The sequence below is a fragment of the Coregonus clupeaformis genome, chromosome 29, assembly GCF_020615455.1.
Source record: "Coregonus clupeaformis isolate EN_2021a chromosome 29, ASM2061545v1, whole genome shotgun sequence".
Classification (NCBI taxonomy): domain Eukaryota; kingdom Metazoa; phylum Chordata; class Actinopteri; order Salmoniformes; family Salmonidae; genus Coregonus; species Coregonus clupeaformis.
The window spans coordinates 46051805-46066980 of NC_059220.1; the positions used below are offsets into that span (position 1 = coordinate 46051805).

The 15176-nt window shown below is 45.8% G+C and overlaps 1 protein-coding gene across 1 annotated transcript in view; it reads right to left on the reverse strand.

Moving 5' to 3' along the window:
- Positions 1 to 239: 239 nt before the first annotated feature.
- Positions 240 to 15176, reverse strand: part of LOC121587322 (protocadherin-11 X-linked-like) — a 325044-nt gene continuing 310107 nt past the window's right edge. The window contains exon 7 of the mRNA XM_041904232.2: positions 240 to 1259. Within this exon, the coding sequence (XP_041760166.2) occupies positions 763 to 1259 (497 nt within the window). The 3' untranslated portion in view covers positions 240 to 762. The remainder of the gene's footprint in view (positions 1260 to 15176) is intronic.

The following is a 15176-nucleotide window of genomic DNA, read 5'->3' on the forward strand; positions in this document are numbered from 1 at the left end:
GTGGAGACTGAGGAACAATTTTGTCATTGTCCATTCCTCCACAGTCCATGTTCACACACATACACACAAATCAGAAACCATCAAAATACATTAGACAAACTGGTTGGTGTTACTTTGTCCCCTTACAGCTGATGTTATAGATACATTTACATTTTAGTCATTTAGCAGACGCTCTTATCCAGAGCAACTTACAGTTAGTGAGTGCATACATGTTTTCATACTGGCCCCCCCGTGGGAAACAAACCCACCAACCCTGGCGTTGCAAGCGCCATGCTCTACCAACTGAGCTACAAGGGGATACATCAAGATACATTAGACAAACTGGTTGGTGTTACTCTGTTCCCTTCCAGCCCCTTCCAGCTGATGTTATAGATACATCAAGATACATTAGACAAACTGGTTGGTGTTACTCTGTTCCCTTCCAGCCCCTTCCAGCTGATGTTATAGATACATCAAGATACATTAGACAAACTGGTTGGTGTTACTCTGTTCCCTTCCAGCCCCTTCCAGCTGATGTTATAGATACATCAAGATACATTAGACAAACTGGTTGGTGTTACTCTGTTCCCTTCCAGCCCCTTCCAGCTGATGTTATAGATACATCAAGATACATTAGACAAACTGGTTGGTGTTACTCTGTTCCCTTCCAGCCCCTTCCAGCTGATGTTATAGATACATCAAGATACATTAGACAAACTGGTTGGTGTTACTCTGTTCCCTTCCAGCCCCTTCCAGCTGATGTTATAGATACATCAAGATACATTAGACAAACTGGTTGGTGTTACTCTGTCCCCTTCCAGCCCCTTCCAGCTGATGCTCATGTAAGAAGGCAGAGGATCCCCCGGTGGCCGGGGTCTGCTGGCCCGACGAAGACGAGGAAAAGCTGGCCAGAGGGATGACCTTGATGGGGTCAGATTCCTTACTCTTGCTGCTGCAGTGTCTTTCCAGAGTGTTGTAGAACTGCGGCCGGTTCATCCCTTTAGCCAGATGGTCTTTGGGCGCAGGCCTGCCCAGGGTATGGCACTGACGTCCGTCCTCCTGGGCTCCCCTGGCCCAGGGGTAACTCTGCTGGTGCTGGAAGCCAAAGGAGGGCAGCGTAGGCAGGGTAGGCAGGGTACCGGTGTTGGACGGAGACTGGAACTGGGTCACCAGGGCCGGGGGCATCCAGCAGCTGTCGGAGTGGCCCAGGATCAGACATTCCTGGGTGCACGTCTCCGAGGCTTCCGCCAGGGCCTTGGCCAGGTTCACCTCCACCACTGCTGCAGCACCAAAGACATTCAACAAAAGAGAGTAGAAGAAGAGAATGATGAGCTCAGTTAAAGCGTTGAAACGCGCCATTTACTGCTTTTTAAAGGGATTTAGACAAGGACATTGTATTGCTGGGGATTTTTTTTGAGTTAGAGAGGGGACAAGAAAAACTAACAAAAACAAATTGCAACGTTAAATAGAATAAAGGTGTATGTTGATCTGAAGGTGACGGGGCCCCATGTAGCTCAGTTGGTAGAGCATGGCACTTGCAACGCCAGGGTTGTGGGTTCGTTTCCCACGGGGGGCCAGTATGAAAATGTATGCACTCACCAACTGTAAGTCGCTCTGGATAAGAGCGTCTGCTAAATGATTAAAATTTAAAAATTTAAGTTGACCTGTAAATGTCAACCTGTTAGATGTTGATCTGAAGGTGACCTGTAAATGTCAACCTGTTAGATGTTGATCTGAAGGTGACCTGTAAATGTCAACCTGTTAGATGTTTGTCTGAAGGTGACCTGTAAATGTCAACCTGTTAGATGTTGATCTGAAGGTGACCTGTAAATGTCAACCTGTTAGATGTTGATCTGAAGGTGACCTGTAAATGTCAACCTGTTAGATGTTGATCTGAAGGTGACCTGTAAATGTCAACCTGTTAGATGTTTGTCTGAAGGTGACCTGTAAATGTCAACCTGTTAGATGTTGATCTGAAGGTGACCTGTAAATGTCAACCTGTTAGATGTTTGTCTGAAGGTGACCTGTAAATGTCAACCTGTTAGATGTTGATCTGAAGGTGACCTGTAAATGTCAACCTGTTAGATGTTTGTCTGAAGGTGACCTGTAAATGTCAACCTGTTATATGTTTGTCTGAAGGTGACCTGTAAATGTCAACCTGTTAGAAAAATAAAAGGCAGTAATAAATGTTTGATTCATCCCATAAGGAGAAAAACAGCATCAGAACATTTAATTCCCATTGGTATTCCCTTGGTTCTCTGTGTTTACCTACAATATGCAATGAATTCCCAGTAGATTAATTAAATAAGAACTGTCTCTGTTGTTTATATCTGAGATTGGCTTTACTGTATTAAATATTTAATGAACATCCCAAACCATTGTTTTTTTTAAATCACTGTCACCATGGCACACTTTGCATCCTCTGATCTACTCAACATTAGACAAATCTGGTCAATTATGATTTCTCAAACGTGAACATCATAAAATCACACAAATCCACGCCTCTTAGTATTCTTCTTAGCATATTTGACGTGCAAGGAACAGTGAGTATAGTTATGAGTGATAGACTGTATTTGCATTCAGGGAGGGAGAAAGCAGGGAGGGAGAAAGCAGGGAGGGAGAAAGCAAGGAGGGAGAAAGCAGGGAGGGAGAAAGCAAGGCACTCCAACTATCTTAACTCATTATGCTCTGGCTGACATCACATGTGAAATGAGTCCAGGAAGAGAAGGAGGCCTCAGCATTGAGCACCAGCAATAAAACCTGTCAACTCTGGTAATTACAATGTAAAACAGTATGCACCACGGCAAACAGGAGCCCACAGTATGCACCACGGCAAACAGGAGCTCACAGTGTTATGTTTCTGAGACACACAAAGAGGAAAAGTGGAGAGGTCCTTGCTAGAACATCACATCAGTCCTCCAGGCCTCTGCTTCAAGCTGTCACTTAGAAATAATTTAGCATATTTGCATAAGTAAGAATGCTATCAATAATTGAATGGTCCTAGGTCTGTGTCTGTGTCTATGGCTGTGAGATCCCCACATTACAAGTTTAGCATGCTCTGTTTAATTAAATTCCCTAGCCAGCTCAAATGTTAAACAATGACTTTCAGAACAGTGAAGTTATTGTCTTAAAGAGTCTAGGCCCTGTCTAAGCCTGGGGAGGGGGTTCTACTAAGCTATATGGAATTGTTTTAAGAAGGTCACACAAAATATCATTTTGCTATTAGATTTAGAATTTTAAGAATCTGGTTAAAAAAATTTTTGGGCCTTAATGCTATTAGCCCATACAAACACATTGAATACCAGATTCACTACATGGAACAACAGATAGTCTCCCCCCAAAAAAATCGAAAGGAGGTTTGTTCTGAAGTGTCTGTCATATATCTGAGAGATATGTGACCTACAGGCTCGATTCGGTCTTATGTAGCAACATTTGAAATTGTGTTTTTTACATTGGATAAAAGTAGATACTCAGAGCTAGAAAATGGTGTATCATACACTACAGTTGAGGAACAATGTTGAGGCCATGTACTAAACAACCAAAAATGTCAAGACTAAAGGCTGGTTTATTCTACAGGTGTGTTCATAAATTTAATCTGGAGTGACAGAGTGTGCTCAGAGTGCGCTCTGGGCATTCGTCAAATTGTCCGTTTGTAAATTCTGAGCGTTTCGCTCTTGGAGCGTTGTAGAGTGCACACTGGACGCTCTGGCCGAAGAGTAGGGTTGATCAGAGTGTTCTGACCTAACAACAGCAGTCAAGCACCCAAGCTAACGTTGGCTAGCTTGCTAGATACTTCCAGACACCAATGAGAGAGCCGCTCACTCTGACCATTTTACTCGGCCTAGCAGAGCTGGTTAGGCTGTTTTTTATGTTGTCCAGAGCGTTGGTGACTGCAACTGGTGGCAACAATTTAATTACACTTTTTTTGCAAACATTTACTGACACCGGCCATGTTGAGCATTCGTAAATTCGTCAGTTATTCTGCGCTCTGGCACACTCAGACGAGAGTGCTCTGAAATCGGAGCAGATAGCCCAAGCGATTTCACCAGATACGTCTATCGACAGTTGTCGCAGTGACATCATTAACATTCTATTGAAATGGTTACTTGCATAGTGGAGTCTTTTGTTTAGACATGTAGCTAGCTAGCTAAACAATGAACCATAATCCCAACTCCTAATGTTACCACCCGGCATGAATCTTCAGGTGGCTAACCAACCAGATTCAATGTTAGCTAGCTAACATTAGGCTGTAAATATCAATGAAAATGGCTCTGAGATACGAATAATATAACTACACAGATCATACACGTAATGTTAGCTAGCGAGCCAGCCAGCTAATGTTAGCTTGCTAGCTAACATTACACTTTAACTTGAAATGAAAATGACTTTCTGACAAAATTAGAAACGTGTAATATCTGAAAATGTAGCTATCTAGACTGTCTTACACGTATGCATGGATGGACACTTCTCCCTCTCTGTCACGGATGCCATGGTTGCCCTTAGTTTGAAGATGTAATCCGGAGACAGGTGTTTTATACAACAGCCTTCTTTGCGTTCTCTTTTCGACTCCATCTGCATATTTGCAATCAAACGCCAGAGTTGTCTCCATGTACTTAGCTATCATACTCTAATTCCAATGATTTCAAAACTCAGTCCTCCAGATATTGGAGAACAAGGCTTCTACAGCTCTACTTACGCGATATCTTTAAAATAAGCCCCGAACTCATCTCTCGGCATGTCCAGCCCACTCATTATCGCAGCCAATCATGGCTAGCGGGAAGGTTACTGTCTTTTTCTGTGGCTAAGCCAACTAGGCTTGTAATTTAACATTTTCGTTCGTATTTACATATACATACAAGTTTGTTATTAAGGCACATGAAAGTTCACATGTTCCAGAAGGCATTTCTGCAAAAAATTAATGGATAAAAAAATTAAGTTTAATTTCAAATGGCTCTCCTGTGAAGTAGTGACGCATGACATACGCCTAGTTTCCTGAAACGAGTCACATATAAGAAAGATCAGAAAACATATACACTTTTTGCATGTATTTAACCCCTTATTTTTGGCACTAAACAGTCTCCATATATACGTACTTCCATTCATTTTGTCAACTGGTACCGGGGGACCTTCAGACACGTGTTGTGAGGCCTGTGGTGGTTCTAGAGCAAAACACCTGACATGAACGTGTTCGTGAGAGTCTCACCTTTCCACAGAGGGGTCATATTAGTGTGTAGCCCACACTGTTAGGATGCTACAGACAGAAGTTGGCAGATCGTTGGTACCGACTTCAGACGAGTCCCAAGACATTGTGGGGATCGTAGAGCAAAATGGAAAACACCATCATGTTCGTGAGAGTCTCATCTTTCCAGAGAGAGATCATAATACACTACCGGTCAAACGTTTTAGAACACCTACTCATTCAAGGGCTTTTCTTTGTTTTTACTATTTTCTACATTGCAGAATAATAGTGAAGATATGTGTTAACTATGAAATAACACATATGGAATCATGTAGTAACCACAAAAGTGTTAAACAAATCAAAATCTATTTTATAGCCACCCTTTGCCTTGATGACAGCTTTGCATACTCTTGGCATTCTCTCAACCAGCTTCATGAGGTAGTCACCTGGAAAGTTAATATGTGGATTTCTTTCCTTCTTAATACGTTTGAGCCAATCAGTTGTATTGTGACAAGGTAGGGGGGGGGGGCCCTATTTGGTAAAAGACCAAGTCCATATTATGGCAAGAACAGCTCAAATAAGCAAAGAGAAACAACAGTCCATCATTACTTTAAGACATGAAGGTCAGTCAATACGGAACATTTCAAGAACTTTGAAAGTTTCTTCAAGTGCAGTCGCAAAATCCATCAAGCGCTATGATGAAACTGGCTCTCATGAGGACCGCCACAGGAATGGAAGACCCAGAGTTACCTCTGCTACAGAGGATAAGTTCATTAGAGTTACCAGCCTCAGATATTGCAGCCCAAATAAATGCTTCACAGAGTTCAAGTCACAGACACATCTCAACATCAACTGTTCAGAGGGGACTGTGTGAATCAGGCCTTCATGGTTGAATTGCTGCAAAGAAACCACTACTAAAGGACAGCAATAAGAAGAAGAGACCTGCTTGGGCCAAGAAACACGAGCAATGAACATTAGACCGGTGGAAATGTGTTCTTTGGTCTGGAGTCCAAATTTGAGATTTTTGGTTCCAACCACGGTGTGGATGAACAGATGATCTCCGCTTGTGTATTTCCCACCGTAAAGAATGGAGGAGGAGGTGTTATGGTGTGGGGGTGCTTTGCTGGTGACACTCTCTGTGATTTATTTAGAATTCAAGGCACACTTAACAATTATGTCTACCACAGCATTCTGCAGCGATACGCCATCCCATCTGGTTTGGGCTTAGTGGGATACAAAAATACAAGACAATTGTACTGTCTGGTTTGCTTAATATAAGGAATTTGAAATATAGTTGTACTTTTACTTCTGATACTTAAGTACATTTTAGGATGTCCATTTACTTTTGATACTTAAGTATATTTAAAAGCAAATACTTTTAGACTTTTACTCAAGTGGTATTTTACTGGGTGACTTTCACTTTTATTTGAGTCATTTTCTATTAAGATATCTTTACTTTTACTCAAGTATGACAATTGAGTACTTTTCCACCACTGCGGACATCGACCTTAGGGGGTTAATATTCCATTCCATTTTTTTTTTCAAACGACAAAATCTAACTTTTTGAAGGGTGATTACGGATATCCAACCAAAACTCAAAAATCCTATTTGTTTCCAGTACTTAAATGAGGAGCTATAAACTAATGTACTGAATATAACAACTCCTCCCTGCATATAATGACCAAGACCTGGTGAAGATTGTGTCATGGAGTCCCCTGGTGCATGGAGTCCCCTGGTTCATGGAGTCCCCTGGAGTCCCCTGGTTCATGGAGTCCCCTGGAGCATGGAGTCCCCTGGTGCATGGAGTCCCCTGGGGCATGGAGTCCCCTGGAGTCCCCTGGTTCATGGAGTCCCCTGGAGCATGGAGTCCCCTGGTGCATGGAGTCCCCTGGGGCATGGAGTCCCCTGGAGTCCCCTGGGGCATGGAGTCCCCTGGGGCATGGAGTCCCCTGAAGTCCCCTGGGACATGGAGTCCCCTGGGGCATGGAGTCCCCTGGAGTCCCCTGGGGCATGGAGTCCCCTGGAGTCCCCTGGGGCATGGAGTCCCCTGGAGTCCCCTGGGGCATGGAGTCCCCTTGGGCATGGAGTCCCCTGGAGTCCCCTGGGGCATGGAGTCCCCAGGAGTCCCCTGGGGCATGGAGTCCCCTTGGGCATGGAGTCCCCTGGGGCATGGAGTCGTCTGGAGCATGGAGTCCCCTGGAGTCCCCTGGAGCATGGAGTCCCCTGGGGCATGGAGTCCCCTGGAGTCCCCTGGGGCATGGAGTCCCCTGGGGCATGGAGTCCCCTGGAGTCCCCTGGGGCATGGAGTCCCCTGGAGTCCCCTGGGGCATGGAGTCCCCTGGAGTCCCCTGGGGCATGGAGTCCCCTGGGGCATGGAGTCCCCTGGAGTCCCCTGGGGCATGGAGTCCCCTGGAGTCCCCTGGGGCATGGAGTCCCCTGGAGTCCCCTGGGGCATGGAGTCCCCTGGGGCATGGAGTCCCCTGGAGTCCCCTGGGGCATGGAGTCCCCTGGGGCATGGAGTCCCCTTGGGCATGGAGTCCCCTGGGTCATGGAGTCCCCTGGGGCATGGAGTCAGATCTGAAATTTAGGGCTCTATTAAATTCCGTGTCGCGGAAGTTTCAGCATTCTAGCGTGATTGAAATTTAAAGGCAATGTTCCCGTGTTAGTGGAGACTGCATTCACGGTAAACGCTGCAGATGTCGGCTCAATAGGAAATTACCTTAAAAATTCATATTGTGCAATATGTAATACTTCAGCCCTAAACCTCTCCATATTGGCCTGCTCAGCCTCCCAGCCTCTGAGTCTGAGTGAATAAATCTCCTGAGCAGTGAATGTGTCACCTTTCAGAGGGTCACTAACTTCATTAAGGGAAAAAAAAAAATGATGCAGCTCACTGAGCAAGCACAATAAGGCTGAGCCAAGTCCTTACTATTCCCTGAGTCAATGATTTGATAGCAGCGTTTTCTCTGTTGTAGTTTTCTTTTCCAAGGTATTGTTTTTTTTTTTTTCTGAAGGGAAAAAAACCTATTATTCAACACACACACACACACACACACACAAACGCACACACACACACACACACACACACACACACACACGCACACACACACGACAAAGCCTCCGTACATTTGCAAGGAACACTAGCGTATCCCCTCAAAACATAAGTGATCAGCACAAAGAAAGGTGAACTAGTCTGTAATTACACCATACGTGTGAAAGGTACTTGGTGCTGCAGTGCTTTGCCTGGGTGAAGTCATTGCTGCCGTGCCAACAGCCAGAGGAGTACTGCTGTGTCTGTTTGGGATATTTCCCATTAAACAGCTCAAAGGGGAAGGCAGCCTGTGTCGGTTTCCACTCCGCGGGGACCAGGGCTTGCGTCCCAAATGGCACCCCTATTCCCTTCATAGTGCACTACTTTTAACAGGGGGTCGAAAGTAGTGCACTACGTAGGGAATAGGGTGCCATTTGGGACGCGAGCCAGGTATTGCTTGACTGACGTTGATGACAGCTCAGACTATTTCCTCAAAGGGGAACTGCTAGCTCTGATGCTGCTTAACTGCCTTTTGTAACAACAGTACCCCTTGTGGAGCTTTAATTAGACGTTGGGCTGATAGATACCATACGCGAATCCACAATATTATCTGCGAGGGTCTCTCTTCTCTCTTAATGGAAAAGTTCATTTGAATAGAAATTTGTGTGGAGCAGGTAACACGCCGTTTTGATGTGGTGTTTTTTGAAAAGACTGTTTATATGTTTATCATACTGCAGGCATACAACCGTGTTTGTTGTAACGTCATGGCCTATGTCTTCAATCCAGCACTATATCTGTGTTATCATCTATCACTGTGGACTGCAAAGGCAAACCATGGTTACCGACTGTATAACACACCAGTCTAAATGACTCCTCTGGAAAATATGACAAAACTCACCCTAAGGACTAGGATCATAACACAATACATCACCCATGTTCATTGTGTTAACTGTTCCTGGACCTGCAGTTTGTGTGGCATAGTTCTTGGATCATAACACAATACATCACCCATGTTCATTGCGTTAACTGTTCCTGGACCTGCAGTTTGTGTGGCATAGTTCTTGACCGCCAGCAGATATGAAGGTCTTAGCAAGGTGATTCCTCTGCTGTTGCCAACGTCAGTCTAGTATTGCTACCTCATCACTTCCACTAGCCAATCGAACGCTTACATACTACGTCCCGTCGCTTTGACCTTCACTTCCCCATAGCAACCTCTGTGGCTGATGGACCTCAGCCGTGTGAGTCCCAGAATCCTACAAATGTAGGATCTCAATTTGATCACTCTTTTGTTGCTGGGAATTTTCCTGCACAGCAAACTTGTGGTGTAGTCAAGGTTTAAAAATGCTTCTAAAGTTTGTAATTTACACTTTAAAATGTCCGACTTGAAACGGAAAATGTATCAAACCCCTACAAATAATGTCAATTTATTATAATACACATAATAATTCACATTTCCTGTTGCTGCAGGATTATTTTCCTGCTGTAGCAAACTGGCTCAAATTAAGATCCTACATCTGTATGTAACTGAATCTTACTCCACCAAATCTTACTTTACACACCTACCAAAGATGTGAGTGCTAATTTGGCAAAAAAAAAAAACTCTGCTTGGAAAATAGCATTGGTCTTCAGGTCTTAACTTAGTGCACGACCTCTGCTTGGAAAATTGCATTGGTTTTCAGGTCTTAATCAACAAAGATACCTTTGAGTCTGATACATAAACCTTTCCCAAGCGAATACAAGGATGTTTACCACCATAGCTACCGTAGTTAAGATGTGGAAGGGGTTCACAATTAAGACCTGCACATCAATTTATCGTTCAACTCATTATGCGAGCATGTACAAACCCATTAATGCTAATTAAATGGATAACTGCATATCATCCAGGACATGTGATTCCTCAAACACTAGAAGGTAGGAGCATCTGAGTCTTTTCCTACCAGGACACAGAGTTGTTTTTCCAGTAAGTAATGAGAGATGATTTATGACTTGAAATCCAAATCAAATCAAATCAAATGTATTCATAAAGCCCTTTTTTACATCAGCAGATGTCACAAAGTGCTTATACGGAAACCCAGCCTACAACCCCAAACAGTAAGCAATGCAGACGTAGAAACACGGTGGCTAGGAAAAACTCCCTAGAAAGGCAGGAACCTAGGAAGAAACCTAGAGAGGAACCAGGCTCTGATGGGTGGCCAGTCCTATTCTTGCTGTGCCGGGTGGAGATTATAAGAGTACATGGCCATTAAGGCCAGATCGTTCTTCAAGATGTTCAAACGTTCATAGATGACCAGCAGGGTCAAATAATAATCACAGTGGTTGTAGAGGGTGCAACAGGTCAGCACCTCAGGAGTGAATGTCAGTTGGCTTTTCATAGCCGAGCATTCAGAGGTCGAGACAGCAGGTGCAGCAGAGAGGGAGAGAGGGAGAGAGAGAGAGAGAGAGAGAGAGAGAGAGAGAGAGAGAGAGAGAGAGAGAGAGAGAGAGAGAGAGAGAGAGAGAGAGAGAGAGAGAGAGAGAGATAGAGAGAGAGAGAGAGAGAGAGAGAGAGAGAGAGAGAGAGAGAGAGAGAGAGGTAGGGAGAGAGAGAGAGAGAGAGGGGGGGAGAAATAGAGAGGGGGAGGGTCTAAAACAGCAGGTCTGGGACAAGGTAGCACGTCCGGTGAACAGGTCCGGTTTCCATAGCCGCAGGCAGAAGAGTTGAAACTTGATCATCAGCACCACAAGGGCGGCAGGTAGCTTAGTGGTTAAGAGCGTTGTGCCAGTAACCGAAAGGTCGCTTGTTCTAATCCCCGAGCCGACTAGGTGAAAAATCTGTCGATGTGCCCTTGAGCAAGGCACTTAACCCTAATTGCTCCTGTAAGTCGCTCTGGATAAGAGCGTCTGCTAAACGACTAAAACATGTAAAACAGGAATACGTCCGGTTTCCAGAGCCACAGGCAAAACAGCAGAAACTGGATCAGCAGCGTGACCAGGTGGACTGGGGACGGGGACAGCCAGGAGTCATCCGGCCAGGTAGTCCTGAGGCATGGTCCTAGGGCTCAGGTCCTCCAGGAGGGGAGATAGAGAGAGATGGGAGCATACTTAAGTTCACACAGGACACCAGATAAGGCAGGAGAATTTCACCAGATAGTACAGACTGACCCTATCCCCCTGGCACAGGACCAACCAGGCAGGATATACTGTAACCCCACCCACTTTGCCAAAGCACAGCCCCCACACCACTAGAGGGATATCAACAGACCACCAACCTACTACCCTGAGACAATGCTGAGTGTAGCCAACAAAGATATTCTCCACCAGACAAGCCCGAGGAACCGGACAGGAATATCACGTCAGTGACTCAACCCACTCAAGTCGAGTGTAATGAAAAAAGCCTGTCACGACGTGACGCACCCCTCCTAGGGACGGCATGGAAGAGCACTAGTAAGCCAGTGACTCAGCCCCCGTAACAGGGTCAGAGGCAGATAATCCCAGTGGAGAGAGGGGAGCCGGCCAGGCAGAGACAGCAAGGGCGGTTCGTCGCTCCAGTGCCTTGCCGTTCACCTTCGCACCCCTGGGCCAGACTACACTCAATCATAGGACCTACTGAAGAGATGAGTCTTCAGTAAAGACTTAAAGGTTGAGACCGAGTCTGCGTCTCTCACATAGATCGGCAGACCATTCCATAAATATTGAGCTCTATAGGAGAAAGCCCTGCCTCCAGCTGTTTGCTTAGAAATTCTAGTGACAATAAGGAGGCCTGCGTCTTGTGACCGTAGCGTATGTGTAGGTATGTTCGGCAGGACCAAATCAGAGAGATAGGTAGGAGCAAGTCCATGTAATGCTTTGTAGGTTAGCAGTAAAACCTTAAAATCAGCCCTAGCCTTAACAGGAAGCCAGTGTAGAGAGGCTAGCACTGGAGTAATATGATCAAATTGTTTGATCCTAGTCAAGATTCTAGCAGCCATGTTTAGCACTAACTGAAGTTTATTTAGTGATTTATCCAGGTAGCTGGAGAGTAGAGCATTGCAGTAGTCTAATGTAGGAGTGACACAAGCATGGACTAGCTTTTCTGCATCATTTTTGAACAAACATTTTCTGATTTTGCAATGTTGCGAAGACGGAAATGTTCTTCATATGTTAGTCAAAAGAGAGATCAGGGTCCAGAGTAACGCCAAGGTCCTTGACAGTTTTATTTGAGACGACTGTACAAGCCATCTGCATAAGACATATTTTTGCTCAATCTCTCTCTCTCTCTCTCTCTCTCTCTCTCTCTCTCTCTCTCTCTCTCTCTCTCTCTCTCTCTCTCTCTCTATATCTCCATCTCTATCTCTCTCTATCTCTCTCTCTCTCTCTCTCTCTCTCTCTCTCTCTCTCTCTCTCTCTCTCTCTCTCTCTCTCTCTCTCTCTCTCTCTCTCTCTCTCTCTCTCTCTCTCTCTCTCTCTCTCTCGCTGTGTGTGTCTGTCTGTGTGTGTTAGAGAAATAGAGAACGTTAGAGAGAGAGAGAGAGAGAGAGAGAGAGAGAGAGAGAGATAGAGAGAGATAGAGAGAGATAGATAGAGAGAGATAGAGAGAGAGAGAGAGAGAGAGAGAGAGAGAGAGAGAGAAGTGTGTGTGTGAAAAGAGAGAGAAAGAGAGAAATAATGTAGTTTGTAATTACCAAGACGTTATCACCTTCCATTGCCTCAACCCCCACTCCAACTGTACATCAGGATAGGCAAATGGATGGCCATTAATAGTCATGGGAGTATTTAACCCCATAGGCGCTAGACAACAGGGACAGATGCCATTTTTCATTACAGACCTAGTCACAAGCTTCATTTGAGTAAGAAGACCATGTTTCATTTGACACCAGAATCAGAGAAAAAGAGCCACAGATGTGTTTCATTTCCTCAGCACTCTCTCAACATTCATATTTTAGCACCAGACCCATCTCATGAGTGATTGATAGTTTCAGAGATGGGATGCATATGATTTCATGATATATTTTTTGGGAATTACAAACTTAAAAGACAGACAGGCGTACATGGCACGTAAACGTGCAGGGTAATCACTGAAATTGTAAAAACAGTCACAGCAGCCACCTGTATGTAAACCCTTACATTTCCCACTCAGCGGTGTATAGCTACCCAACCAGTTTCCAGAGCCTTCAAAGTTGGTTACTATGGAGATGAAATTATCCAAGTTATTTACAGCCATTCCAATCGTATTTGTTTTTTTCTTTACTTTTATCAGAAGATAAGGAAGGGTATAATCTCGGGGAAGGCAATAAAAGGTGACAGGCGCTGTCATTGTCACCAGCGACAAGGGCATAAGCAGTGGGCGAGAGAGAGTCAATATGAAATGGTGAGGTAATGAAAAAGTGCCGTATGCATTGGAACGATGCTGGGCTTGGCTGATGTGTCAGGGAGGTCGACATGGCTGTGTAGGGGGTTTGGCTGATGTGTCAGGGAGGTCGACATGGCTGTGTAGAAGGTTTGGCTGATGTGTTAGGGAGGTCGACATGGCTGTGTAGGAGGTTTGGCTGATGTGTCAGGGAGGTCGACATGGCTGTGTAGGAGGTTTGGCTGATGTGTTAGGGAGGTCGACATGGCTGTGTAGGAGGTTTGGCTGATGTGTCAGGGAGGTCGACATGGCTGTGTAGGGGGTTTGGCTGATGTGTTAGGGAGGTCGACATGGCTGTGTAGGAGGTTTGGCTGATGTGTTAGGGAGGTCGACATGGCTGTGTAGGGGGTTTGGCTGATGTGTCAGGGAGGTCGACATGGCTGTGTAGGAGGTTTGGCTGATGTGTCAGGGAGGTCGACATGGCTGTGTAGGAGGTTTGGCTGATGTGTCAGGGAGGTCGACATGGCTGTGTAGGGGGTTTGGCTGATGTGTCAGGGAGGTCGACATGGCTGTGTAGGAGGTTTGGCTGATGTGTCAGGGAGGTCGACATGGCTGTGTAGGAGGTTTGGCTGATGTGTTAGGGAGGTCGACATGGCTGTGTAGGAGGTTTGGCTGATGTGTTAGGGAGGTCGACATGGCTGTGTAGGAGGTTTGGCTGATGTGTTAGGGAGGTCGACTTAGCTGTGTAGGAGGTTTGGCTGATGTGTTAGGGAGGTCGACATGGCTGTGTTGGAGGTTTGGCTGATGTGTTAGGGAGGTCGACATAGCTGTGTAGGAGGTTTGGCTGATGTGTTAGGGAGGTCGACATTGCTGTGTAGGAGGTTTGGCTGATGTGTCAGGGAGGTCGACATGGCTGTGTAGGAGGTTTGGCTGATGTTTCAGGGAGGTCGACATGGCTGTGTAGGAGGTTTGGCTGATGTGTTAGGGAGGTCGACATGGCTGTGTTGGAGGTTTGGCTGATGTGTTAGGGAGGTCGACATGGCTGTGTAGGAAGTTTGGCTGATGTGTTAGGGAGGTCGACATGGCTGTGTAGGAGGTTTGGCTGATGTGTGTCGGTGAGGTCGACATGGCTGTTTAGGAGGTTTGGCTGATGTGTCAGGGAGGTCGACATGGCTGTGTAGGAGGTTTGGCTGATGTGTGTCGGTGAGGTAGACATGGCTGTGTAGGAGGTTTGGCTGATGTGTTAGGGAGGTCGACATGGCTGTGTAGGAGGTTTGGCTGATGTGTTAGGGAGGTCGACATGGCTGTGTAGGAGGTTTGGCTGATGTGTTAGGGAGGTCGACATGGCTGTGTAGGAGGTTTGGCTGATGTGTTAGGGAGGTCGACATGGCTGTGTAGCAGGTTTGGCTGATGTGTTAGGGAGGTCGACATGGCTGTGTAGGAGGTTTGGCTGATGTGTTAGGGAGGTCGACATTGCTGTGTAGGGGGTTTGGCTGATGTGTTAGGGAGGTCGACATGGCTGTGTAGGGGGTTTGGCTGATGTGTCAGGGAGGTCGACATGGCTGTGTAGCAGGTTTGGCTGATGTGTTAGGGAGGTCGACATGGCTGTGTAGGAGGTTTGGCTGATGTGTTAGGGAGGTCGACATGGCTTTGTAGGAGGTTTGGCTGTTTTGTTAGGGTGG